Consider the following 27,997-nt stretch of genomic DNA (forward strand, 5'->3'; position numbering starts at 1 on the left):
TAAAACACATTAAGAATCTATTATTGACATACCATATGATATCGCTGGATATCTTCATTTAACATCTGTCTGGTCTAAAGAGAATTCCAGTTCACCTAGCGTCTTTATTATGTAACGATTATTTTCCTGGCCGCGAACTCCGATCAGCACATAGGGTAGCGACGCAGCAATGACCTGTATGTAAACTCTGACATTCACACACAGTGGCCGCAAATTAACCCGATATACCTCGCGAGTTGAATGCAATGCATTAAAGTGAGTCTTCGCTTCCACTGCTCTCTATACTTTAACATGTTAACATGTTGACAGGAATATGGAAGTTAGTAATAAATATGAGAAAATAGCCTTTAAGTGCAAACGTTCTCGCGCTGAAAATCTTCTGAAAATAAAAGGTGGACGCACAAACTGTATTGATGTCGAGATTGAGTGTAAAACTGTTCGATCTATTAAGCCTTTTCATTAGATATAAAATTGTTTCATGCTGAACACGCAGTAAAACAGTGTTACAAAGACGCGGACATGTTTCCAATGTTCTGGTCGTATTCTCAAATCAGCCAATGCAGTCAATGAAGTGTATTCATCTGTACTTGGCCGCGGGAAGTTTTATTTGAATTCTATTGGACGCTTAGAAAGGTCAGGCTAAGGTGAAAAGCTGGCTTAATACAGCTTACGCCGAATAAATATATGGAAAATGACCCCCCCCCCCAGTGGCCATGCTTTTTTACCGATCCGAACCATTTTCGAACTCAACTGTCATATCCAAAAAACACATGTTCTGACCAAATTTCATGAACATTGGACCAAAAATGTGCCTTCTAGAGTGTTCCCATGTGTTTTCACTATATACATATAGAGAAAACTGCCCCGCCCCCTGGTGGCCATGTTTTTCCACCGATCTGGACCATTTTTTAACTTGTCCATCAATGAAACCAATGTTTTGACCAATTTTTATGATGATTGGGCAAAAATTGTGACTTCTAGAGTGTTTACAAGGTTTCTCTATAGCCAAATAAGAAAACTGCCCCGCCCACTGGCGGCCATGTTTTTCAACACACAGGAACCACTTTTGAACTCAATCAAGATATCATGAAGACAAACATTTTGACAAAATTACATGAAGATTGAACATAAAATGTGACTTCTACAGTGTTTACAAGGTTTTTCTTCTTTTTTTACCTAGTGACCTAGTTTTTGACCCGGCACAACCCAGTTTCGAACTCGGACGAGATTTAATTGGGGCAAAGCTTTTGACCAAGTTTTATGAAGATGGGACAAGAAATGTGGCCTCTAGAGTGTTTAGGAGCAAATGTTTACGGACGGACAAACGCAGACAAAGACCCGTATGAAAAGCTCACCTGAGCAATAAGGTGAGCTAAAAACCATATTCATTTAGTGACCAAGCAAACATGAAGGTAAAGTCTTTAATCCATATGTAAACTTGTTAAACGGCTTCTATGGTATAATATATGTAGTCTTTTTTTTCTCAAATGTCAAGGGATGAATAATTTTACAGTGGCATTATGTGTTAAATATATCATCGACAAGCTTAAGTGATTTCCTGATGACCCAAATACTTAATGATATGTAAGTAGAGTTTTCAATAGTATTTCTTGCCTGTCTGGAAGGCAGTAGTATAGAGGTTTATATAATGTTCATGAACTTATCTAAATGTTTTTCACGAAGGTATAATGGTGTACTTTGAGTTGATATGCAAAACATGACTGTTCAGGTTCGATTCTTTAATTCAACTGAGCGTCAACAACAACACAAATATATATTACGTCAAATAATAATAACGTGCTAATTCGCTGCAATTGTTAATTAACGGTGCATATAAAATCTCATATAATATTCATGACAATGTTGCTCGTAGGAGACCAATTATTTAAACGATTTCTATATGAGAATTCAAATTATTTTCATTTTATGTTCTGTGAACATACTTTATTGTTTATCTTTACATATTTTATGGCTTTTGTTGTTGTTTTTTCAATGTTAACTTTCAAATGCTTTCAAAAATACCAAACAAGCAATTGATAGGTACTCGTATCTACAAATACACACAAATCTTTCATTTACCTTGACCTTGCTACTTTTTAATTTAAACATCATGCAGAATGGCTATTTATGTACAATAATTAATATAAACAAGATGTGTTTGTGAAACACTCTGTCCCCCCCCCCCATATCTTTGACCTTGAAGAATGACCTTGACCTTTCACCACTCAAAATGTGCAGCTCAATGAGATACACATGCATACCAAATATCAAAGGGCTATCTTTAATATTGCAAAAGTAATGGCCAATGTTAAAGTTTGACGCAAACAAATGTGTAGAATTCTAAAATAACACATTTAATCACCATGAAATTATGCACACCTTGACAGTTGAGTAGAGGACTATACAGTGTCATTAAATTGAAATTACGTAGGTTATGGCATTGCTGAAACTCAATTTACATTTGCTTTATGTCAGCCTGTGCAAGGTAAGAAAAAAAACATGCAAATAATTTTCTTGCATTGTACAATTACAACAGTAGTTGCATGCCCACAATGATTGCTTGCACAACTCTCATCTACTGCATGACTTTGTTTATGTGATAAAAAATTATGTGAACATATACGGCCACTTCTGGAATGTGGACCTAGAACAACACATGTGCTTCATATGAAGTTAATTTTTTTTATGTTATAAATTTGAAATATAATGCAACTCATAAAACAACATTTATAGCAATAAACAAACTTGGCAAAAAATTAACAGAAAAAACTGTTTTTACCATGAATGAATACAATCGATTAACAAGAAGACAATGGGCCCTAAGGCGCTCACCTTAGACCCAAAAGAACTACACTATTCTGAGGTGGAGTTCAAAGTAACCTGACGACTTTAATATCAAACATAAATATTTAATTTCAAGGCACATTTTTAAATTTGAACTCACTGAGATTTCTTTAGAACAAATTGTCTGACCAATGTTCATGAAGATTGGAAAAAAGTGAAATCTAGAGTCTTAAGATTCAATTTTTAATTTTACTTAGTGACCTAGTTTTTGAGCTCATATGACCCAGTTTCATACTAAGCTGAGATTCATTGGGACAAGTTTCTGGCTAAGTTTTAGGATGATTGGCAAATGAATGTGGCCAATAAAGCCTTAACAAGGTTACACTATAGCCATACAAGAAATACTGCCCTGCCCTTTGGTGGCCATGCTTTAAACTGGTATTATGGGCATTTTTCACTGTTGAATTGAGCTGAAAAGAATTAACGGGTCAAAAGAGTTAGTTAAAATGTGGTAACTGACCAATTATCTGCAACTCATCTTGCTACCAGGTGTTTATAAAAATTTATATTATATTCGATATTTTACATGACTTACTCTGAGTCCTCTAAGCCGAAATGATCTGTAAAACAAAATTGTGTCTTTGTGTCATATGAACAAATCTGCACTAAAACTAAATTTAGATTCACATCGTACATTGAATTATTTATATCGTCAGCTGTCAAAACGAAAGTAAGCTTGATATTCAAATGCATTATTTTTCTCTTTCTGGGATATTGTTTTAGTATGTTGATGCTGCACTAACAAATATAAGTGTATATGAAGTGAAAACACCAAAAATAAACAATGGTTGCGATAGACACCTATAAACATAGCATATATATACTCTTAGATGCCCATAATATCACTTTAAATGGACCAAAACCCTTTTCGAATTCCGCCAAGATGTAACTTAAAAACTAATTTCAACCCAGATATCATTAGACAAACATGTTCTGAATAACTTGCATTTAGAATGGACTATAAAATAATGTGACTTCAAGAATGTTAACAAGGTTTCATTTAGTGTATAATGAAAACTGCGCTTGCCCCGCCCACAGGCAGCCGTTGTTTTTTTTACAGAACTGGACCATTTTAAAACTCAGCCAAGATATTATTAGAAAAATATGTTTTCACCATGTTTCATGAAAAGAAAACTTCATATCTGATGTCTAGAGGGTTAACAAGGTTTAACATAAGGCACTACAGGAAAACTGCCTTACCCCATGGCGGTCATGATTTTGAACAAATCCAAACCATTTTCAGACTCAGCTGGGATATCATGAGAACAAGTGTTGTGACAAAGTTTCATGAAGATTTAACAATAAATTAACTTATAGAGTGTTAACAAGCTTTTTCTTTTATTTGACAAATCTTCCAGCCATGATTCATAAAGATCAGACAATAAATGTTTCACATAGTGCTAACAAGGTAAATGTTAACAAGGCACGATTCACAACGCGAGACAAACTATGGACAATAGGTGATCGTAAAAGCACACCATTGCAGCATCTTAGCAATTTATTTTGAAATTGATTAGATGTTAAACAATTAATAATACAAATTCACAGGAATTTCTTTTTTTTTTAAAGATATAGCTTTATTTTGACAGCAAAATTTAATGCAACAATTATCACATCGTATACTTTTTAAAGCATCGAATTGCTGCTTCGAAAATCTTACATATACAATGAGGCATTTGTATATGACGGCTATGGTGATTAACTCAATATTTGCTTTTCTTCAACTTTTAACACACAAGTTTCTGAGAAGTCTGTTTCTATGGTAAAATAATCATTGTTTCCTAGCAAACTGAGCGAGCAGCTGATCTCTCGACAGGTCGTGATGTTTCTCCATATGCACCCAATATGGCGTCTTCTGAATGAAGCCTCGCTCACACAAATGGCATACAAAGTCCTTTGTGTTTGTGTGTATCTTTTTGTGACGTATCAACGCCGAGTTGTGACTGAATGTTCTCCAGCACTGGTCACACTTAAATGCCCTCAGATGTGATTTCTCGTGAATCTGAAGGTAGCATTTCAGTTTGAACTTCTTATCACAATGGCAGCATTTGAATTTTTTCTCTCCATCGTGAATAGCTTGATGGTTTCCGAGCCAGTGTTTGGAGGCAAAGGATTTATTACACTCGCTGCAAATGAACTTTTGTTTATTCTTTTCTTTGTGAAATTTGTAGATATGACTATCATACATTCTGCGGTTTTGAAAAGATTGTGAACACTTGTAACAGTCATATAACTTCTCAGAATGAACATAGTCCTGATGGCGTTTCAACATTTTGTTACTTTTAAACTTAAAGCCACATCTCTCACAGATATATGGCTGATATTTTCTGTGATTATTTACGTGGCCTTCTAAATTTTGCCGGGTTGATATCTGAATACCACAGGTTTCACATAGCAAATCCGATCGGGGTTTATTGATTTGAATCTTCCCTAAACATTTGTGTTCTTCCTTCATGTTAACAGTATTATTCTTCTCTTTTCTGTCATCTTCATTATTCCCATGTGTTAAATCTTTTCTTCCTGAAGAAATCCTACTCCATTTTACCAGACCGCAACTTTTTGTCACAATCTCTGACATGCTGTTTTGAGCCATCTCAGTTCCTGGACCTTGATCCCTTTCACTATGGTTTATGATCCTGTGTTCTGCTTTATCATTTACCCATTCACTTGGCAAAAAGCAGGTCCCAGACACAGTTACTGTTCCCGTATTATTAGCCAATCCCTTTTCCCAACTGGAACCTATCTTTACAATACTTACAGTAAAATGCTGACCCAATGAATTATATTGATCATCACATGCATCATTTCCAACATTTTCTTTTTTTAAATATCTTTCTGAATTCCTGTGATCATCAGCTACATGTGGTGTGGAAGAATCAGTATTAGACTCATTGACAAATCCATCATCACTAGCACAGGCAATATTCTCATTTTTAGTTGCTAACATAATGTCATTATCTTTAACCAGTGTGCAAGTTATTTCCTTTTCATTTAAGGAATTATTTTCAGTTGTAGTGATTTGTTTAGCTTCAGAATGAGATGCCATGTGTTTGGGTTGTTTCGAGAGATAATTGCTGGTATCATTTTTAGATGTTTCACCTTGTCTATTGCCCATTCCTGCTTTTCGTTTGGTCCCATTCAATTCATTTATATAATCCCCACATTGATAGTCCATTTTAATGTCAGTATGTTCAACTTCATCACTACCTTTGTTAACTCTTTTTAAATATTTCTTCTTGAAGTTAGCTATCTGAAAATACCCAACTTGACTCTCATCTGTCTGCACCCCGACACAGGCAGTGTCTAGCCTTGTAAATGCAGTGAGCAGCATGTGATCAAAGATGTATGAACCTCCCATGCCATGCGACAGTAGATGATCATGAAGTTGGCATATGGTCGTGTAGGCTACCCCGCATTCTCCACAAATATACTCCAGAGCGTTGTGTGAATGTGGCAATAAAGTTTCAGCAATGCACACATGCATCATGATGGACCTAGAAATAATGGAATAAAAACAATTCAAACATTATTTGATAATGTAATTGAGATTTAAATAAACGATTCATGTGTGACTGCATTACAATGTCAATCACAGGTGTTTAAATGTATATATATTCACTCTCGTAAATGCTTCTAAGAAGGATGACAATGGTTGAATCTTAAATATTTGAATAAACATATTGAAAATGTGCAGATTACTGACTTTGTTCATTTACATTTAGTTAATAGGTCAATACTTTTATTTCCTTTATTTGTATCCCTGCTTCAGTTATGAAACAATTTTTACCACTTAACTTCCAGTTGAATGTCATATAAAACTTGCATGAAAAAATATTTGTCATTGTGTGAAGATAAATAACAATTATGGCAAAGGACAGTCTCTTTAGGGACATATCACTTTCTGAAATGGTCAGAAGTGGGCGGAGTAATGTCAAATAATAATTCATCATATTAACATTCTATATTAAGTTTGGAACAATATGCAGAACTAAAATAGCATATACTTCAGTGATACATAAACCAGTTCTATGAAATCTTTCAAAAAGAGTAAATAATCACATGTTTTCACCTTATAAACCACTTTCTTCGGATTAGGGACCAGACGGCCCATGGACCATATGGCCCAGACCATACGGCCCAGATTCTCGGACCATACGGCCCAGATTATCGGACTATACTGCCCAGATTTGCGGACCATACGGCCCAGATTTACAAAGCATACGGACCATGTCTTAACTAATATTTCTTTTGTGTTCCTTCAATATTGTATGAATAAATTTAAGAAAATATTAAAATTGTAGTATTTCATGTTCATTCAAGCATGTTTTATATTATTTCATCGTGTAAGGATTATCGGACTATACTGCCCAGATTTGCGGACTATACGGCCCAGATTTGCGGACCATACGGCCCAGATTTGCGGACCATACGGCCCAGATTTGCAAAGCATACGGACCATATCTTAATTAATATTTCTTCAGTGTTCCTTTAAATATTGTATGAATAAATTTAAGAACATGTTAAAAATATAGTATTTCATTTTCATTCAGGCAGATTTTATATTATTTCATCGTGTAAGGACACAACTATGGATACCCTAGTAAATACCTTTATTGTTTGTTAATATAATATCGACATCAAAATACAAAACAAAAACTAATATATGTACAACAAATAAAAAAACAATTTCAGGCACATATATATATATATATATATAGAACACTTCTAAACAAATACATATATATGTACAACAAAAAACAACATATATAGCAATTTTGTGAAATGTGAGCAAACAAATGTACAAGAACAAAGTTGTATTACATACATACAATCAAACAAATATATTTTATATACAATCAAACAAACAGATATATACATTTTCACTAAATCGTTCACACTAGCAAACAAACAAACACACGTACACATTTACACAGGTCCATACAGTCTACAGCACTCTTTCAGAGAAGCTCACTCGTACTAATTTCTTTTTTCCCGTACCGGTCCCAAGCCGCGCACAAACGCCCTTGGGTGGCACGTGTTTGCCGACTCTGATGCCGCTGCAATTTCTTTTCCTTGATGAGCTTGCACTGCATAGGTACTTCATTCGCATTCACATACGAAACGCAGTTCAACTGATTACGAACCGCTTCGTCATATACTTTTTCCGATATTCCGGTGTTTCCACATCGGATATAGTGCCAACGTTGGCACTTGTCACAAGTGATCGCTCTTGAGTTGGAGTAAATTCTCCTTAAACAAAATAAACACAGAGGCGCAGGCATTTTTCATCGAATATGGTACGACCATGTCCATACTTGATATTTATATTGTCTTCAATTATAACGATTGTCACACTTTACCTTTAATTAGTAATTAAAGACATGCTCACTCTATTAGCATTGGTGTAATTATCAACATCAATCAATATTTATGTTATAAATAGCGCACCAGATGTGCAAACATAAGCCGTTGTTGTATACAATTATAACGATCATCACACTTTACCTTTAATTGGTACTTACAGACGTGTTAATCCATTAGGGTCTATTATCAATTACTGTAATAGTAGATCAATCAGTAGATGTCATAAATAGGGCGTATCCAATATACAAACGTACGAGTCACTTATTCGAGTGTCATACCCCTATTGCAATTATAATATATTTCATCACGCGGCATGTATTAAATTTAATAATTATGTTATAAATTTTTATTACCGTTTTCACCACGCGGCATGTATTAAATTTAATAATTATGTTATAATTTTTTATTACCGTTTTCACTACGCGGCATGTATTTAATTCAATAATTATGTTATAAATTTTTATTGCCGTTTTCACCACGCGACATGTATTAAATTTAATAATTATGTTATAAATGTTTATTACTGTTTTCACCACGCGGCATGTATTAAATTTAATAATTATGTTATAAATTTTTATTACCGTTTTCACCACGCGGCATGTATTAAATTTAATAATTATGTTACAATTTTTTATTTTCCATTTTCACCACGCGACATGTATTAAATTTAATAATTATGTTATAAATGTTTATTACTGTTTTCACCACGCGGCATGTATTAAATTTAATAATTATGTTATAAATTTTTATTACCGTTTTCACCACGCGGCATGTATTAAATTTAATAATTATGTTACAATTTTTTATTTTCCATTTTCACCACGCGGCATGTATTAAATTTAATAATTATGTTATAATTTTTTATTACCGTTTTCACTACGCGACATATATTAAATTCAATAATTATGTTATAAATTTTTATTGCCGTTTTCACCACGCGACATGTATTACATTTAATAATTATGTTATAAATGTTTATTACTGTTTTCACCATGCGGCATGTATTAAATTTAATAATTATGTTATAATTTTTTTTTACCGTTTTCACCACGCGGCATGTATTAAATTTAATAATTATGTTACAATTTTTTATTTGCCGTTTTCACCACGCGGCATGTATTAAATTTAATAATTATGTTATAAATTTTAATTACTGTTTTCACCACGCGGCATGTTTTAAATTTTATAAGTATTAATTTACAACTTTATTAAAATATATTCTGTCAATTAAAGTGAATGTTTGCGTGATGTGTACTGCTTACATAAATAGTTGATGACAACATTAAAATGAATTTAAAATCTGAGAGAAATAATAACTATTTCATTTCCCGTGTTATTTATTAACAAAAGCGAAACACATACTAGCATGTATTTATTTTTAACACATTCATGGTACGATGGTAGCACAGTATTGTAGTGTATTCGTGTTTTAGAATAATGTACATGTCGTAAAGAAACATGTGGGCCGTAAGGTCCGCAAATCTGGGCCGTAAGGTCCGCAAATCTGGGCCGTATGGTCCGCTAATCTGGGCCGTATAGTCTGGGCCGTATGGTCCATGGTCCGTACGGTCCGTATACCCTTTCTTTATGGGCGTTGTAAGTCCTTATTTTGTTTTTTGTTCATAAATCCATTGACACCAGCTGGAACCTACACTACTGTAGAAGATAATGTTAAGGTTATTATTAAATATAGCACACAAGAAACACCGAAAAAGGATCCTTTCTTGTAAGACAAAAATGTAAACAATAGGAAAAAGTATGGTTGACCAGAAATAACAAATATACAGTTGATTGAAACTTTTTGAAACAGTATAAAACATTACTTTAACAAACACATTGATATATCATTATCAATATATTATTAACATACGCTATATTATTAAAATGATTTTATTAAAATGTTTTCAATATTTTTTAATCTTTCATATTTATTTTTTTAAATTATCGTTTCTTGCCCACCATACTTTTTGAAGTGTACTAGATTTTTACTGAAGTTGTTTACTTTTTTTTTCTTGCACAGTATCCTTTTTTCCATGTTTCTAGTGTGTTATATTTACCAATATACTCTAAAATTATCTTCTGCAGTAGAACATTAGTCATTAAAACATTAGAACTGGTTCCTGTATCACTGAAGTATATGCAAAGACCTATCAATATACATCATTAATTTAACATGTTCAATATATGTATATTGATAGGTCTTTGGTATATGTTATTTTAATTGTACACATTGTTCCAAACTTTATATAGAATGTTTATATAAGGAATTATTGTTTTACATTACCCCATCCGCTTCTGACCATTTCAGAAAGTGATATGGCCTTAACAGAAAATTACCTAGTCTATAGGTAGTTGTCACTAACATTAATTTGGACATTAATTTTGACGAGTTAGTTTCGAGGGGAAGTAATCGAATCTACGAGATTACGATCGACATTGGTTTAAGACAACGTGTAACTATTTTAATATAATTAATGGACACGTAAAACACAAAAATGTTTTATACTATACAATGGGATTATTCATATGATATACAGCTGCATGGATAATTACATATATCTACATTTATGACATGGTGTTGATGAATCAAATAGATTACTTCCCCTAGTTGTTGATTTGTCATATTGTTCCATGGTCCATTGAATGCGAATGTAAATAAGTCATATGATACTGGACTCTGAACTTTTTTGTCACAACCAACTACGCACATCATTTTCACTATGGAACGCGGGTGTCTACATTTTCTCATATATGCAGCACTGATCTCGATTGGGTAAGTCACACACCGCTCGTCCCACCACGAGTGTAATGCACTATACTTTATACTAAAAAATTATGACAGTTATTTAGTGCACCCAGCTGGCAATATTCCAAGTGCCAGCAACAATATTTATTGATGTGTATATTCATATGCTTAAAGAACAACATCTAACCCAGTAGGATCATATACCAGTAAATGCTCTTGGTTCGGGTCATGAACCCCCACCATTAGAATGTGAAGGGCCCCAGGGGGGGGGGGGGGGGGGAACTTCCCGAATTATAGGGTAGAGGTGTCCCACTGAGACTTCCGAAATGTGACCCATTTTTATCATGGAACTCTGATAAAGTTTACCCATTTTGATACAAGATTTTTGATAAAGCAGACCCATTTGTATACTATACCATTGAAAAAGTGGGCCCATTTCAATACAAGGATTTTAATAAACTGGGCCCATTTTAATACCAGAAAATGATAAAGTGGACACATGTCATACTAGAATTTTAATCTCTATCATATCAATACAGTATACTTATTGAATTTGCTATTATATGTTTATTTGAAATATTTTATATATTGCATTTCTTTTGACCTTGCAGTCAAGAATAACCCATGAAAGTGCAAGCACTTATTTCCAATGGGGTCCTTTGGTTTTGCTGAAGAGACAGCAAGCAGACGAGACAGTATTGGGATACAAGGAATCTGGGTGCGATACCCTAGCTCTTTGCGAATAGATCCCTTGGTTCTTTTACGTGCTCAGTGTATATCACTGATACACGCGAGAATTACCTGGGTTTCATACCAGTACATCTCTAGTTGGGCGGGAAACACTTGAAGCATTTCTGAAATTTCCAGTGCCCCGGCCGGGAATTGAACCGGGGACCTCTGGAATGGTAGACCAGAGTGTTACCACTCGACCACCGCACCATCATATGTATCATACAGTTTGCCATTTAAAAATCTTACCCATTTTGATACAGATACTTTCAAATCTATTATGCATTTATATACAAGCAAAATTCCCGGGTTGTAGGGACTCGTTTTGGGGTCCCAATTGTTTCAGTGACCTTTTTCATGGAGACCCCTTTTTCATTTTTAAGCTTCTGAAGCCTTTTCATTCATTATGTGCTATAATATGATGATAGTCTCTGCACATGGTGGCATGCATGATTACAACGAATTTGCATGCTTAATATATAACAACATAATGAAAAACAGTTTAGTGCTGCTAATTTCAATTACAGAGGGGCATTTTATCAACAATTTTCATCAGTAACTACACAAATTGTAATCACTTACCGGTAAATATTGTAATCTTTAATCATGATTTTCTTATCCTTGTCAGTTCTATCAAAATATAAGGATAATAAAACGATATAATGGATCGTTGGGCACCATGTATTTTCAAATGACCAGTGTGACTGTCTTTGTTCTTAGATGAGTTTGGCTCAATTCAGTTTAATTTATGGAATATAATTGACATCAAGTAAACTGGGTAAAATGTCAGTGTAAATTGCTTATTTAAATAATGTATCATTTGTATTTGCAAAATAAAACCCTCTTATATTAGATGATTGTATAAATGACAATAAATAGCACTAGAAAACTAAATTTACGAAAAATTAAATAGCCCCAGAAATTTAGCATTTATTGTAAATGTTTAGTCTACTACCTGTCTTAAAGCTTTAAAATTGTTTATATTTTCTCATGAAATGTGATATATGTGTTATTTTTTATATACTTATGCCCCCCTTCGAAGAAGAGGGGGTATATTGCTTTGCACATGTCGGTCGGTTGGTCTGTCGGTCCGTCCACCAGGTGGTTTCAGATGATAACTCAAGAACGCTTAGGCCTAGGATCATGAAACTTCATAGGTACATTGATCATGACTCGCAGATGACCCCTATTGATTCTGAGGTCACTAGGTCAAAGGTCAAGGTCACGGTGACCCGAAATAGTAAAATTGTTTCCATATGATAACTCAAGAACGCTTAGGCCTAGAATCATGACACTTAATAGGTAGATTGATCCTGACTCGCAGATGACCCCTATTGATTTTCAGGTCACTAGGTCAAAGGTCAAGGTCACAGTGACCCGAAATAGTAAAATGGTTTCCGGATGATAACTAAATAACGCTTAGGCCTAGGATCATGAAACTTGATAGGAAGATTGATCGTGACTTGCAGATGACCCCTATTGATTTTCAGGTCACTAGGTCAAAGGTCAAGGTCACGATGACCTGAAATAGAAAAATGGTTTCCGGATGATAACTCAAGAATGCTTATGCCTAGGATCATGAAACTTGATAGGTAGAATGATCATGACTCGCAGTTGACCCCTATTGATTTTCAGGTCACTATATTAAAGGTCAAGGTCATGGTGACCTGAAATAGTAAAATGGTTTCCGGATGATAACTCAAGAACGCTAATGGCTAGGATCATGAAACTTCATAGGTAAATTGATCATGACTCACAAATGACCCTTATTGATTTTGAGGTCACTAGGTCAAAGGTCAAGGTCATGGTGACCCGATATAGTAAAATGGTTTCCGGATGATAACTCAAGAACGCTTATGCCTATGGTCATGAAACTTCATAGGTACATTTATCATTACTCGCAGATGACTCCTATGGATTTTGAGGTCACTAGGTCAAAGGTCAAGGTCACAGTGACCCGAAATAGTAAAATGGTTTCTGGATGATAACTGAAGAACGCTTATTCCTAGGATCATGAAACTTGATGGGTAGATTGATCATGACTCGCAGATTACCCCTATTGATTTTCAGGTCACTAGGTCAAAGGTCAAGGTCACGGTGACCCGAAATAGTAAAATGGTTTCCAGATGATAATTCAAGAACGCTTATGGTTAGGATCATGAAACTTCATAGGTACATTGATCATGACTGGCAGATGACCCCTATTGATTTTGAGGTCACTAGGTCAAAGGTCAAGGTCACAGTGACAAAAAACATATTCACACAATGGCTGTCACTACAACGGAGAGCCCATATGGTGGGCATGCATGTTTTACAAACAGCCCTTGTTATTCAGAAATTAAGAGTTTTCAAAACTATATTGTTTTTCAATATCCACATTGTATATTCTTAAGGGGTGCCTGAAACTTGTTGCCTTAATAATTGGTATTGTAAACTATGATAACGCAGTTATTTATTTTCTTTTAAATGTATAGGGGCCAGTATTCAGCGCAATCCCCAATTGAAAAAGTATATATTTTTCCCAAATGGGACCTTAATTGATGGTTTAAAATAAATTATTTTTTTTTATACATTTTAACTTTAAGTTCATCTCCCATCCAGCTTTATAAGTTCAAACAAAATCACTTATTTTCAAATTTTAAGTATTTTTAGAAAAAAATACAACCACAATAATTTCCTAATTTTAGTCAAAATGCAGCGATTTTTTTTCCAACCCAAAGGGACCTAATTTCCAAAATGGTGTAAAAAGCACTGGAACAAACTAAACATTTACAACAGTAATAAAAAATATTTGTTTGTTATAAATAAGCAGGATCATCAGTTTGAACAACAATGTGCTCAAAATAAAATTATAATGCCCCATTTTGAATATAATTTGCAATAACCCTTAAAGTCACCAAAACTGGTATCTCGATCATTCAATGTTCAGTCAGTTGTCTAACAATTCTTAAATGTTTGTGAAGCAATTTTTTTTTCCAGATTTGTTTTGTTGACACATTTGACAGTCTTTTTGTATTATCTGGTTTCGTATAACTTATAACTTTATTACTTTATTTAATTTTAACTTCATTGAGCCATCAGGCAATAATTGTAGTTAGCTATTTTGGTCCCCCTATGTCCGTGGTCCCTAAGTTGTTGTGCGTCAGATGCAGCCTGTTGTAAAATTTTATTTATACACTATAAGCCACATTTATGACTCAATCTTGATGAAACTTAATCAAAACGTTTATCCTTACAATAACTAGGCAGAATCTGTGATCACCAGGTCAAATCTTAAAAAAACCTTGTTACCTTTCTATAGGCCACATTTTTGAGTCCACGGGGATGGCATTTGGTCAGAATGTTTTTCTTGATAACATCTAGGCCAAGATAAGATCCGTGGCACATGCATCCAAAAACTAGGTCACACGGTTAAATGCTAAAAAAAACGTTAATACGTTTATACCACTCTATAGGCACATTTATGACTCATTTTTGATGAAATTTGATCAGAATGTTTAACTTGACAGTATCTAGGCTGAGTTTAATCCTGGGTCTTGTGCATTTAAAAACTAGATCAAAAAGTCTAATCGTATATAAATAAACTTGTTGCCACTATGCGACTAAAAACCCATGCTAATGGTTGAGTTCACCCATTTGTTTTCTTTAGTGGTGATAAAAGTACATGGCAAGAGATCCTGGCTTTTGCCCAGAAGGAGGTGGGGCGTGAGGAGGAAAACTAAAGAAACGTCCTTCATATCAAGTGATTGAGCCAGAGGCCAACAGAACTGTCAAAAACATATTATCCCCAACACTCAACCTAAAAAAGATATTACAAAGACAGTAAAACAACTTGCTTTCCACATTCTTGCTATCTAGAACAAATGCCATCCCAAAACAACTGCCCTGGCTTCTTACAATACAGTATCCCTATTTAACAAATGACAGTTCCACCAAACTTTTATATTTCCATTAAATAATGGAAACAGTTTTCTAGTGTTTCTTCACTGGTTGCCACTGACATGCATCTTAGGTATCAAAGAGAAAGAGTTAGATCTGGGAGATACTTGTAATTTCATTCATGTGAATGTCTCGTTGCACCATGCCAAAATGCATAAAGAATGTATATGGAAGTAGTAGGAATAAGCAAGATAATTTTTCAGTGTTCACTTGTAAGGATTAATATTTATCTTAGTAGTGTCGATTGAGGCATAAGGTTTCAGAACCATTTTTTATCATATGAGCCTTGTTCTGAGAAAACTGGGCATAATGCATGTGCGTCAAGTTTCGTTCCAGATTAGCTAATCAGGGACGACACTTTCCGCTTAAACTAGATTTTCGGTAAAAAGGGACTTCCTTTAAATGAAAAATACTATTAAAGCGGAAAGTGTTGTCCCTGATTAGCCTGTGCAGACTGCACAGGCTAATCTGGGACGACACTTTACGCACATGCATTTTGCCCAATTTTCACAGAACAAGACATATATTTTCTCTTTGCTTCAGGCTAGCTCGTTATGCTGAGGATGAGGATTCAACCAGGCACATGTTCAGGTTGGCTTCATTTCTGTTTAGAGATGCTCATTTTATTGATATATTGGGAAATAATATTGTGTAGCTTTTCCAAGGTAAAGGTGAAACTTTGTGAAAATTGCATAATGTTTAAAGTTATAATCTTTGGTGAAGGGGACTTTAATATTTGGATGGACTATATTTAGCCCCTGCTAAAGAAGAAAAAAGTCCTAACAACAATCGCTTATATATTTTGTACACAACTGACACGCCATTTTATGATTAACAGAGTATTGGGTATGTTCAGTTTATCAGGAAAATGATGACAGCAAATTGTGCATCGGATACTTACAACCTTGACTTCATAACGATTCGTAGTGTATATAATGTAGAAATATAAGTAAGAATCTGATTGAAGTTTTAATAATTTCACACATTTAAATTACTCCCATGACAATTGATGCACTTAGTAAATGACATTATCAACAGTTGTTTCTGTACTGTCATATTGTTCAATCTAACATTTTCATGAACTTGCACTTTGTATTAGTTATTTTATTTCAGATTGTGGTGTCAGGAGTATAAAGTGTTTTACAAGTCGCACACAATGATGGAAGAGAAATATGCGGTGTTCCACTCCAACATCAAGCACATCAACTGGCTGAATGACGTTCATGGGTACAAGTGTCTGCAGAAATCTTTCAATTTGAACCTCTTTCTGGGAAAACTGGATTTATTGCATGTGCATAAGAGGTTTGTCCAAGATTAGCCTGTGCACTCTGCACAGGCTTTTCAGGGACAACACTTTCACCCTGTACTGGATTATTTGGAAAAGAGACTTTCTTAAAACGAAAAATTCAGTACAAGCGGAAAATGAACAGGTTAAACTGTGAGGAAACTCTAGGTAGCTGTGTTAAGCCCACTTTTCCCAGAATGGGGTTCAATTTTTCCTTATTATGATGAAACTTGTCAAGTGTCAACTGCTGATTCTTGGGTTACAATTTAAAAAAAAATGTTTGTTTAACATATATTTATAAATAACCTGATTGTGCTGCCTAACATCGAACATCTAGGTTTATTGTTTTTATTGTTTATTGTTTTTATTGTGTATTGTTTTTATTGTGTATTGTTTTATTGTTTTTAATTGTTAGGAATTGCTACTGGTGACTATTTATTTTTTGTTAAGGACAAGGTATGGGGACATTATTTACTGTATGAGTATCATATAGCATCTGTTGTTAAAATTACTACTTGGTACATAATGAAATATAAAAGTAAGTCATTCAATTTTTTTCTGTTAAAAATGATATAACTGTTCTGTGGCTGTTTCGCTGAATATGTATGTGAACCATTTAACTTATGGCTATTAAGAATAACACCAACTTAAATCAGTCTTCCAAAAAAAGGGGGTTGGTCAAGATGGCCCAGAATGGTTCACCTGAGTTCAAAGAACACCAGTGGTTGAAGTCTTGAGCCGTTGACATAGTTACTACAGTCCACTCTCGTTATCTCGACATCGGATATCTCGATATTCTCGATATGTCGAAGTAAGCTCAATGTCCCATTTTTTTGCCTTCTTTGTCTATATAAATAAACATCGCTTATCTCGATTTCTGTTATGTCGAATAATTCGATATGTTGATATAAAATTGTGTCCCCAGTCCCGATTTTACATGTATTTACTGTGGTTTATCTCGAAGTGCAAATAACTGCCTCAGAGTCGGCAAAAGGTTAGAAAAATTGTCTTTGATACTTCACCTCCCGCTTCGCCCGGCTGCTCCCCATACTGTGCGGTAGGAAATTGATCCGTTAATTGCATCACTGATCACACATGTATAATGTCGTTAGCGATTAACACTTGAGTAAGGCCTGTCACTTTAACTGTCACTTTTTAACATCAATATTAACTGCAATTAATACACAGTAAGCCGAAAGGCCGAAAGACTATTTGTTTTTACAAACAACATTCCAAAATGCATTGAGTTATATTTTTGCGTATATAAACCATTGCAAATTTACAGAATGTTGTTCTCCAAAACTCATTATCATGGCTAACTTGAAAGAATATTTCAAACTACAAAATGTACATGTACAGTTCAGTATTCCGGAACGTGATTTACGCATGTTCAGATGGAAAACCCTCGTCTTGATTGGACGTCAATTGCATCATTATTTTAATTAGAAACATTACCGGATGTTTACTCGACAGTTTAGAACAATTATAACCGCATGTGTTCATGCAATTTTGTAATACTTAAGCAATTAAATAGCAAAATTAATCTTACCTCGTAAAAACGCGTATATATCAGGTAGAGAGTATTATGCCACACGGTGACGGCTTTAGTTAGACCACTTAGCAGGTATTTAGAAGCTAAAAACAAGGTAAATTTTCGTCTCATTTTTTCTTTGAAAACGCCGAATCGGATATCTCGAACTCTCGTTATCTCGATATTTTTTCTTGTTCCCGCCGACTTCGAGATAACGAGAGTGGACTGTATCTCCACTTGCCCAACATAAACATTATGACCAGGTTTAATCTAAATTGACTCGCAAATCTGGCCTCTAGAGTGGTTACATTTTTCCCTTTCCTTTGACTTGCATGGTGACCTTGTATCTGGACACTAGTGACACAGGTGCCAACCTGGCCTGGACATTCTCATTTTTACCCGAGTTTTATCATGCCAGACAGAGCATGATCTTTATTGCTCAACTTGATTAATTTCTACTCAGGTGTACTAAAACATCTCTGTCGAACTGTATACAAACAAAGCTTTCTGATTTGCTTTTAATGCACTGTGAATTACATTTAATCTCATTAAAATGTCAGTGAATTAGTAGTGCTATTTTACAAATTAATATGTAGTACGTTGTTGTGGAGAAACACACCAAGGACAATCAAACTGTATGTTTCCTGTCTACTATAAGTGTTGTGCTACATTAGGAGTGTGATGTTTTACAACAAACTATGTTACATAACCCATATGCACTTCACCAAGTATGGATATATCAGTAAGCATTTTGTTTAGGGAAACACAATAGGCCAAATCAAATGTCAATTTCTCTCTTTACAGTGGCGATACTGAATTTGGACTGAACCAATTTGCAGACCTGAGTCCAGAGGAGTTCAGTTCCAAGATTCTCATGCCGAGAAGACCGGCTCCTGTCTTTGAGTCTACAAGGTAACTCAGATCCCCTGGGATAAAACTCACAGACTCAAGGTCCTGTGATATCAAACTCACATACCCAGGGTCCTGTGACATCAAACTTACAGACTTAGGGTCCTGTGACATCAAACTCAAAAACTCAGGGTCATGTGACATCAAACTCACAGACTCAGGGTCCTGTGACATCAAACTCACAAACTCAGGGTCCTGTGACATCAAACTTACAGACTCAGGGTCCTGTGACATCAAACTTACAGACTCAGGGTCCTGTGACCTCAAACTCACAAACTCAAGGTCCTGTGACATCAAACTCACATACACAGGGTCCTGTGACATCAAACTCACTGACTCAGGGTCCTGTGACATCAAACTCACATACACAGTGTCCTGTGACATCAAACTCACAAACCTGTGATCCCTCAGGATTGAACTCACAAACTCAGGTTCCCATTGAAAACACTATAACACAAGGACTATGTACTGTATTTATAACAATTCATGCTTTGTATTGTTTTTGGTGGTATTAGAACCATTCTGGACGCTTTGTCATGATTCAGGATTATATAATTATTTGAATTGATGGTTATTGTTGTTTACTTAAATGACAAGGAAAAAAAACCACACATCTCTATTTAGTATTTATCATATTTTTATGCTGAATTTGGCCTGCTACAAAGGTGTCTGATAAATTGGTAAATATTAGGCTAATAGGCATACATATCAGTCAATGTTTGGAGGCATATCTTATTTCTCATGATCAACTAAGTCATAATTTTATGTACAAAGGAATCATATTTCAATTTCATTAATTTGCTTGCTTATTTAGAAATGGGAGCTTTGAGTTCTGATCAATAAAACAAGAAGTAAATACCCTATTGTTTTGGTATATATCAGGCTCTGCACAAATATTTTATTGTTAATTTAAGCATTTTTTGATATATAACAAAGTGATATTGCAGTAACCTATGATTTTGCGTATATCAGGTACATTCGAGGCATGTCATCCAATTTTATGGACCTTCCAGACTCCTTTGATTGGGTGGATAAAGGTCGTGTGACCCCAGTGAAGGACCAAGGTACTGTAAGACCCGTGTTTTAAGAAAAGGTAGCAAAATCTATCAAAGTTTAAGACACATACAAATATTTTCAATTCACTAAAGGTCGAAATACTGTTTTATTTGGTAAGCTTGTACTTAACTTGGTAATATCATGAGCAAAGTCCTTGAGTCTCTTTTTTTTTTTTGACTTCATACATGCCATACATTTTCCAAACAAAATCGTACATTTCATTAAAATTGAAGGCGGGTCAGCTAAAAAGAACCTTTTATTTTTGTTGGTAATGCATGTTAAACATAAAACATTTACATTTTTTTTAAACAAAATCTTGCATTAATTGACAATAAATGTGTTTAGGAAATTGAACACAAGCATTTGTCATTTTAGGTAAGATTAGAGTTAAGTTAGTTGTGGGATATGTTTCTAGTTTCAATTTTTTCAATTTACACATTTTGTGTAATTGATGTCTTATTGGGGCGTAAGTAACATGTGTCAACACAGGATGTGCACACATGGGGCATTGTTTTTATTTTATTACAATGTTTGGAGGACTAATTGAAATTATTGAAATGTTTTTCAGTCTAAGCACTGTTTAACTCTTTAAAGTACTTCTCATTTCAACAGGTGACGTAGGAACATGCTGGGCCTTTAGGTAAGTTATCAAGAATAAGAAAACTCAACTTGAAGCACATTGTTTGTTGTATATTTTTGTTTTTCTTTATATAAAAAATATTCATGAACTTTTTATTTGCTTTAAAATGTGAGTAATTTGATTCCATTTAAAAGTGTATTCATCGTGGAAAATGACATCCCAGTAATAATTGTTCATCTCAAAATTAAACCCTGATGTGACATTAAAACTTTATTTTAGCTTTAAATACCTGCCCATGGCACGAGGTTGTCTTTGTACTGGACTGGTTATCTCTTGGCACTCCTGACATCAATCAACAGCTTAAGACAAAACATAAATGAGCCTGGCTGTGGAATAATGAGGTTTAATGTATGGTGTAAAGTGTCGTCCTAAATCAGCCAGTGCAGTCTGCACAGTCTCATCATTGACAACACTTTGCGCCTTTACAGGATTTTGCTTAGAAGATACCTTTAACAAAAAAACAATAAAAGCACAGGCTACGCTGGGACACATGCATTAAAGTCTGTCCTCCTGAAGCTCACATATAGTTCAACTGGTATCTCATCAAATGAATCGTGTTCTGAGAAACTGGGCATAATAATCATGTGCGTAAAGTGTCGTCCCAGATTAGCCTGTGCAGTTTGAACAGGCTAATCAGGGACAACACTTTTCGCTTTTATGACATTTTGCGTTTAAATGTAGTCTCTTCTTAGCAAAAATCCAATTTAGGCGGAAAGTGTCGTCCCTGATTAGCATGTGCGGACTGTACAGGCTAATCTGGGACGACACTTAACGCACATGCATGATGCCCAGTTTTCTCAGAACGCGACTCAAATAAACACATGTTTGGCCGTAGCAGTCATAATAAATATCCTGTCTCAAATTGGATGTTTCTCTTATAAAGGGGATATGGTGTCCACCTAGAAAAAGGGACGTCTTGGTTTCGATCCAAAGTCTTTACTAACGGCACCATGTACTGGTTCTACCCAGGAAACTGGTCTGAAATTAGACTTTCACAGTATGAGAGTGTCTAAATAAGCTTGAGTCTTTTAATGCAATTAGACTTAAATAACGTTAGTTGGGAAAATGGGGCTTAATGCATGTTCGTAAACTGTTGTCCCAGATTAGCCTGTGCTTTCCATACATGATAATCAGGGATGACTTTTTCAGCTTTTATAGATTTTTTGTGTGTAAAAGAAGGTTCTTCTAAACTTAAATTCAGCCTAGGATGAAAGTTTTGTCCCTGATGGGCTGTACTGCTAATCAGAATGACTAGCACTCCTCCCGTTTTTACCAGAGCGAGGCTTAACATGACAATGTAAGGTGTATGTGATTTAATTGCTGGTGAATGTTTTCAGCACAGTAGAAAACATTGAAGGTCAGTGGATTCAGGAAGGTCACCCGATGACCAACCTGTCTGTGGAGCAAGTAGTGGACTGTGACAGCATGTTTGACCATGGGGGCAATACCACCAACGCAGACTGTGGTGTGTTTGGGGGCTGGCCCTACCTGGCCTATCAGTACGTCATGAAGGCGGTGAGTGGAAGGAGTTACAGGAGTCCCCTCTGGAAAAACTGGGCTTAATGCATGTGTGTGAAGTGTTGTACAAGATTAGCCTGTGCAGTCTTGAATGGCTAATTAGGGATGACACTTTCTGCTTACACTGGATTTTCAGATAGAAGAGACCTTTTAATGAAAAATTCCATTTAAGCGAAAAGTGTTGTCCCTGATTAGGATAATCTAGGATGACACTTGACGCACATGCATTAAGCCCCGTTTTCCCAGAATGCAGCTCATACCATGTTACAGTGGTGATAGGAACACAAACTGGTTGGCCAGGGACCAAAGGCATGCTTCTTGCTTTGAGAAGTGTCAGAATTTACCAGTTTGGTATGCAAGCCTGAGCACTTATTGCGTAAGTGCGAAAAAATGTATACAGCAGCTCTGTATAAATCTCAGAGTTCTGAACAAGCCTGGATGTTGACTCATCAAAGATTGTATGACTGGGTTCTTTATTTAAACAGATAGGTGGTTATGGTATGAATGTTCCTGGCATAAAGATATAGGTGGTTATGGTATGAATGTTCCTGGCATAAAGATCAGGTGAAAGACATCTGGGAAATTAACAATATCACTAAAATTAGGAAATAGACGTTTATTAATATTGCATGGCCCTGCGACCTGGACCTCTGATACCTTAATCTCAAATTCAATAGGCGTCTAAATTTCCTTCCAAATAATCATTATACCTATTTGCATTTTACTAAATCAATGTTTTCTCTAGATATTGTAGTTTAAAAATAATGTTTAAGCGCAAAATCAAAAGGTTAATGATGCAGATCTATACATGTTTACTTGTGCAACAGGGAGGTCTAGAGACATGGGAGGACTATGGGTACTGCTGCGGGCTGGGAGGCAAGCCAGGAACCTGTTCCATATGCCCAGCAGCGGGCTACAACTGGACCCTGTGTGGGCAGCCCACCTGGTTCTGTAACATGACCCAGAGCTGCGCCGCCAAGATTGACCCCAAGAAGTTTGTACCAGGTCTCAAGGTCGTTGATTGGAGAGCAGTAGATCAGGTGTGCTGACTAGCATCATAATGGTAACTGGGAGCATGTAGAATTTATTTTAATGAACAGAAAAGTATGAAGAATATGGATGTATAAAACGGATATGGCCTTGTTACATTACTCAACAGTGCTTTACTATTACATTTTTATACCCCTATTACCATTGGTAATGGGGGCTATATAGGAGTCACTTTGTCGATCTGTCGGTCTGTCCCGAAATTTCATCCGATCTTCATCAAACTTGGTCACAAGTTGTATCTTGATGATGTATAGGTCAAGTTTGAATATGGGTCATGCCGGGTCTAAAACTAGGTCACGGGGTGACTTTGTGTGTTTTAAACCGAAAGTTTGTCCGGACCATAACTATGTCATTTATTTAGATTTTTAAATAAGTTGGTACATTTGTTCACCATCATGGGACGGTGTGTCGCGTGAAAAAAGTACGTCGATATCTCCAAGGTCAAGGTCACACTTGGAGTTCAAGGGTCAAATGCTTGTCCGGGCCATAACTTTATCATTTATTGTGAGATTTTAAAATCATTTGGCAAATTTGTTCACCATCATGGGACGGTGTGTCGCGCGAAACAATTACGTCGATATCTCAAAGGTCAAGGTCACACTTTGAGTTCAAAGATTAAAACTGGCCATAAATGAGCTTGTCTGGGCAATAACTATGTCGTTTATTGTGAGATTTTAAAATCATTTGGCACATTTATTCACCATCATTGGACGGTGTGTTAGGCGAAAGAATTACGTTGATATCTCCAAGGTCAAGGTCACACTTTGAGTTCAAAGGTCAAAAATGGCCATAAAAGAGCTTGTCGGGGCCATAACTATGTTGTTCATTGTGAGATTTTAAACTCATTTGGCATATTTGTTCACCATCATTGGACGGTGTGTCGCGCGAAAGAATTACGTCGATAACTCCAAGGTCAAGGTCACACTTTGAGTTCAAAGGTCAAAAATGGCCATAAATGAGCTTGTCCGGGCCATAACTATGTTGTTCATTGTGAGATTTTAAAATCATTTGGCACATTTGTTCACCATTATTGGATGGTGTGTCGCACAAAAGAATATCATCGATATCTGCAACGTCAAGGTCACACTGTGAGTTCAAAGGTAAAAAATGGCCATAAATGATCTTGTCCGGGCCATAACTATGTCATTTATTGTGAGATTTTAAAAATACCTGGTACATTTGTCACAATCATTGGATGATGTGTCATGTGAAAGAATTATGTCGATAACTCCAAGGTCTAGGTCACACTTGGAGTTCAAAAGTAAAAAAATGGCCATAAATTTGGACAGCATTTCATGCGAAAGAATTCAAGAGTTCAAAGGTTGAAATGGCCATAAATGATAATGGCATTATAATTCTTAAAAATCGCCATAAATTTAATTCTCTTGTTTTGTGAAGACAGCATGCAAAATAGTCTGTGTCACCGTGGCATGTGGGGGTATACGTCACGTCTGTGACAAAGCTCTAGTTAAAAATAAAACATATATTTGACTTAAAACTTTGAGTCAACATTTAACGTGTTACTTTATTTTAAATCTTATTCTAGAATGAGACGGTGATTGCCAGTCAGCTAATGGAGATTGGTCCACTTTCTGTTGCCATGGATGCAACCATGCTACAGTTCTACAAGAAAGGAGTCTTCAACCCAGTTTTCTGCAGCAAGACGGCCTTGGATCATGGTAGTGTAATTCTGTTCCAAAATACTTATTTAGTGCTATGTCATTCACAATGTAAAAAAACTACAAAAAAGTACCTATACAATAAATGTCGTCCGAGATGGGCCTTGGCAGTTGGCACAGTCTTATCAGAGACAACACTTACAGAGATGGGCCTTGGCAGTTGGCACAGTCTTATCAGAGACAACACTTACAGAGATGGGCCTTGGCAGTTGGCACAGTCTTATCAGAGACAACACTTACAGAGATTGGCCTTGGCAGTTGGCACAGTCTTATCAGAGACAACACTTTCAGAGATGGGCCTTGGCAGTTGGCACAGTCTTATCAGAGACAACACTTACAGAGATGGGCCTTGGCAGTTGGCACAGTCTTATCAGAGACAACACTTTCAGCCTACACTGTTGTTGTTGTTGTTTTGCTTTGATGAGTCCTCTTTAAAAAAAAAATCAATAAAAATGAAAAGTTTGTCCCTGATTAGCCTATGGAGACTTTGTGGGCTTATCAAGATAACACTTAATGCACATGCATCAAGCCCATTTTCCCCAGAATAAGGCTCATATAATAGCAACAAGGCACAGCCAATGAGACTAATCCAAGTTCTTAGAATACTATACTGTTGCAATATTCTATTGATAATAAATACTCTTTTGCATGAACAAATTTACTATAAAAATACAAGGTTTTAACAAACTATTTTATTTCAAGTAAACAAACATTTTTGCAGAATAACGCAAATTGGCAAGCTTGACAAATGTTTGTATTAAATTAATAAAAAAAAGATAGTTCTGAAACATGCATGATGAGGAATGAGAACAGGCTATTAACCCATTTATGCCTAGTGTCTAGAAAAAAGGCCTTGGCAAACAGCGTAGACCCAGATGATACGCCGCATGATCAGGGTCTGCGCTGTTTGCTTAAAGGAATTTCTGTAAAAAATATTCTAAATATAGAAATAAATACACTAAACATCCCTAATTTTGGAAATAAATTGATCCAATTTAGAAGGATGGAAGAGTCCAATCGGTATAAATGGGTTAAAGTGTGGAAAGATTGAAATAGCATTGAAGTTGACACTTTACCAATAGCCTGCACAACTTGCTTTACCAATAGCCTGCACAACTTGCTTTACCAATAGCCTGCACAACTTGAGACTTGGCATTGAAGACCTTCAACAACATGGAGGTGTTGCTTATAACCCAGTGTAGAAAGAGATTGTGAAAAACTATTCTTATTCAATATTCTGAATGCTTAGGATCAGTTATATATAAAAACAAAGTATTTATTCAAATTTCAGTAAAATCTCTTTATATTTACTTGCAGCCATATTGCTGGTCGGCTTTGGAACTGAAAAAGACCTGTTCAGCTCAAAGCCATATTGGAAGGTGAAGAACTCGTGGGGAACAAAATGGGGAGAAAACGGCTACTTCAGAATGGCCCGAGGCGCAGGGATATGTGGCATCAACACACAGGTCACAACTGCGGTGCTACAGAAGTAAAATAAGCAGCAAATCACCATGAAAATGTTTATGTTAGATTTGTGTATATGATGTGATATTTTCTTTTCATAAGTGATTTGCCTTAAATTGGAAAGAAATTTGAGTGGAAAATAATTGTGTTAAAATTCATTTTAGTATTCTTGAGGCTTCTATAGCAGATCTTTTTTAATTATTTATTTGTTGTTTTTTTTCTTAGTTTTTTGTTGATAGAATTAAAACTTCAAGGTTTGAAATGATACACTGTACGCCATGTCAGTTAACTAAGTTAGTCATTTTATTTATTTTACTAGCTATGATATTAAACTTTTGAAAAACTCACACAAATAACTAAATTTATGAATGATATTATATAATACAAATTATATACAGGATATTGGTCCACATGTTTTCTTACATACAAATTAATCAGTAGTGGGATTATATTTTTACAAATGTTTTTGAACCATAAAAAATGTACGATTTTGTATTTTTATTAGGAATTCATTCTTACAGATTGCCCACAGATTTCTTATTTCCATTAAAAACAAACTTGATTTAAAATTCAAATTTATGACATAATATTTGAAAGGCTTCCTAAATTGAAAACAATTATGCATATTGATTTTGCTCACAAATATTGCTCTTGACCCTCAGTTAGTGGAGTGATATTGTCATTGTGATGTAAATTTCAGGAAACCATACATGTTCTGTGAATGTGAATGAATTGTGTCCAGGAACTGTATATGATAGATGCTAATAAAACTGTATTTTTTTGTCTTTATCATATTGTTAAATTTGAAAGGGTTGTAACTATAATATTGTGATAAAAAAGTTTAAATTAAGAAAAGATATTTGAGTGTATTGTATTTTCCTTTTTAAAACCCTTAATATTGTTTAGGTATTATATGTTCTGCATGTTTAGAATGACATTGAAGTTGAGTCTAAACATGCATTGTGTTTAAAACTAGCTTACCATTTTCTCCTCATTGTCTTGAAATAATCTATTGAAAATTTGTTAGACCAGTTTTAGAAATTTATTTGTGTCTATAAGTCTAGGATTTTCGCCTTAATGGTGCTACCATTTGTCGTTTATATTGGTTATATTAATAGATGTTGTAATATTTTTATATTGAAATATGAACATGAAAGCAAATTAATCATATTGTGTTTGTCCTTTCTTGGCTTCACACATACGATTCATTGATATGTAAGGTGTATATGGACAGTTACTACAG

The 27,997-nt window shown here is 35.2% G+C and overlaps 2 protein-coding genes across 6 annotated transcripts; one reads left to right on the top strand and one right to left on the bottom strand.

Moving 5' to 3' along the window:
- Positions 1-4,165: 4,165 nt before the first annotated feature.
- Positions 4,166-10,606, bottom strand: LOC127869188 (zinc finger protein 665-like). Of its 4 annotated transcripts, none has more exons than XM_052411527.1 (2): positions 10,546-10,606; positions 4,166-6,338 (listed from the first exon to the last, which is right to left on the bottom strand). In XM_052411527.1, the coding sequence occupies exon 2, from the start codon at positions 6,329-6,331 to the stop codon at positions 4,616-4,618; it is 1,716 nt and encodes a 571-aa protein (XP_052267487.1). In that variant the 5' UTR covers positions 6,332-6,338; positions 10,546-10,606; the 3' UTR covers positions 4,166-4,615. The 4 variants fall into 4 exon arrangements, with proteins under 4 accessions (XP_052267487.1, XP_052267486.1, XP_052267484.1 ...); XM_052411526.1 differs by having other exon boundaries at positions 10,493-10,561; XM_052411524.1 differs by lacking the exon at positions 10,546-10,606 and adding an exon at positions 6,632-6,788.
- On the top strand, positions 4,767-27,922 carry LOC127869194 (cathepsin L-like). Of its 2 annotated transcripts, none has more exons than XM_052411546.1 (10): positions 4,767-4,852; positions 16,166-16,213; positions 16,736-16,849; positions 19,243-19,350; positions 20,320-20,411; positions 21,016-21,043; positions 22,381-22,558; positions 23,389-23,601; positions 25,158-25,290; positions 26,608-27,922. In XM_052411546.1, the coding sequence occupies exons 2-10, from the start codon at positions 16,206-16,208 to the stop codon at positions 26,781-26,783; spliced, it is 1,050 nt and encodes a 349-aa protein (XP_052267506.1). In that variant the 5' UTR covers positions 4,767-4,852; positions 16,166-16,205; the 3' UTR covers positions 26,784-27,922. The 2 variants fall into 2 exon arrangements, with proteins under 2 accessions (XP_052267506.1, XP_052267505.1); XM_052411545.1 differs by lacking the exon at positions 4,767-4,852 and adding an exon at positions 10,820-10,981.
- Positions 27,923-27,997: the final 75 nt, after the last annotated feature.

The sequence above is a fragment of the Dreissena polymorpha genome, chromosome 2 (assembly GCF_020536995.1).
Source record: "Dreissena polymorpha isolate Duluth1 chromosome 2, UMN_Dpol_1.0, whole genome shotgun sequence".
NCBI lineage: Eukaryota > Metazoa > Mollusca > Bivalvia > Myida > Dreissenidae > Dreissena > Dreissena polymorpha.

Coding starts and splice junctions, on each gene's coding strand:
- LOC127869188 (XM_052411524.1), bottom strand. CDS start 6,669: ATGCAAGTTTTATATGACATTCAACTGGAAGTTAAGTG. Junction 6,339..6,631: donor ATTCAACTGGAAGTTAAGTG/GTAAAAATTGTT, acceptor CATTATTTCTAG/GTCCATCATGATGCATGTGT.
- LOC127869194 (XM_052411545.1), top strand. CDS start 10,929: ATGGAACGCGGGTGTCTACATTTTCTCATATATGCAGCACTGATCTCG. Junction 23,602..25,157: donor ATTGGAGAGCAGTAGATCAG/GTGTGCTGACTA, acceptor ATCTTATTCTAG/AATGAGACGGTGATTGCCAG. Junction 25,291..26,607: donor CAAGACGGCCTTGGATCATG/GTAGTGTAATTC, acceptor ATTTACTTGCAG/CCATATTGCTGGTCGGCTTT.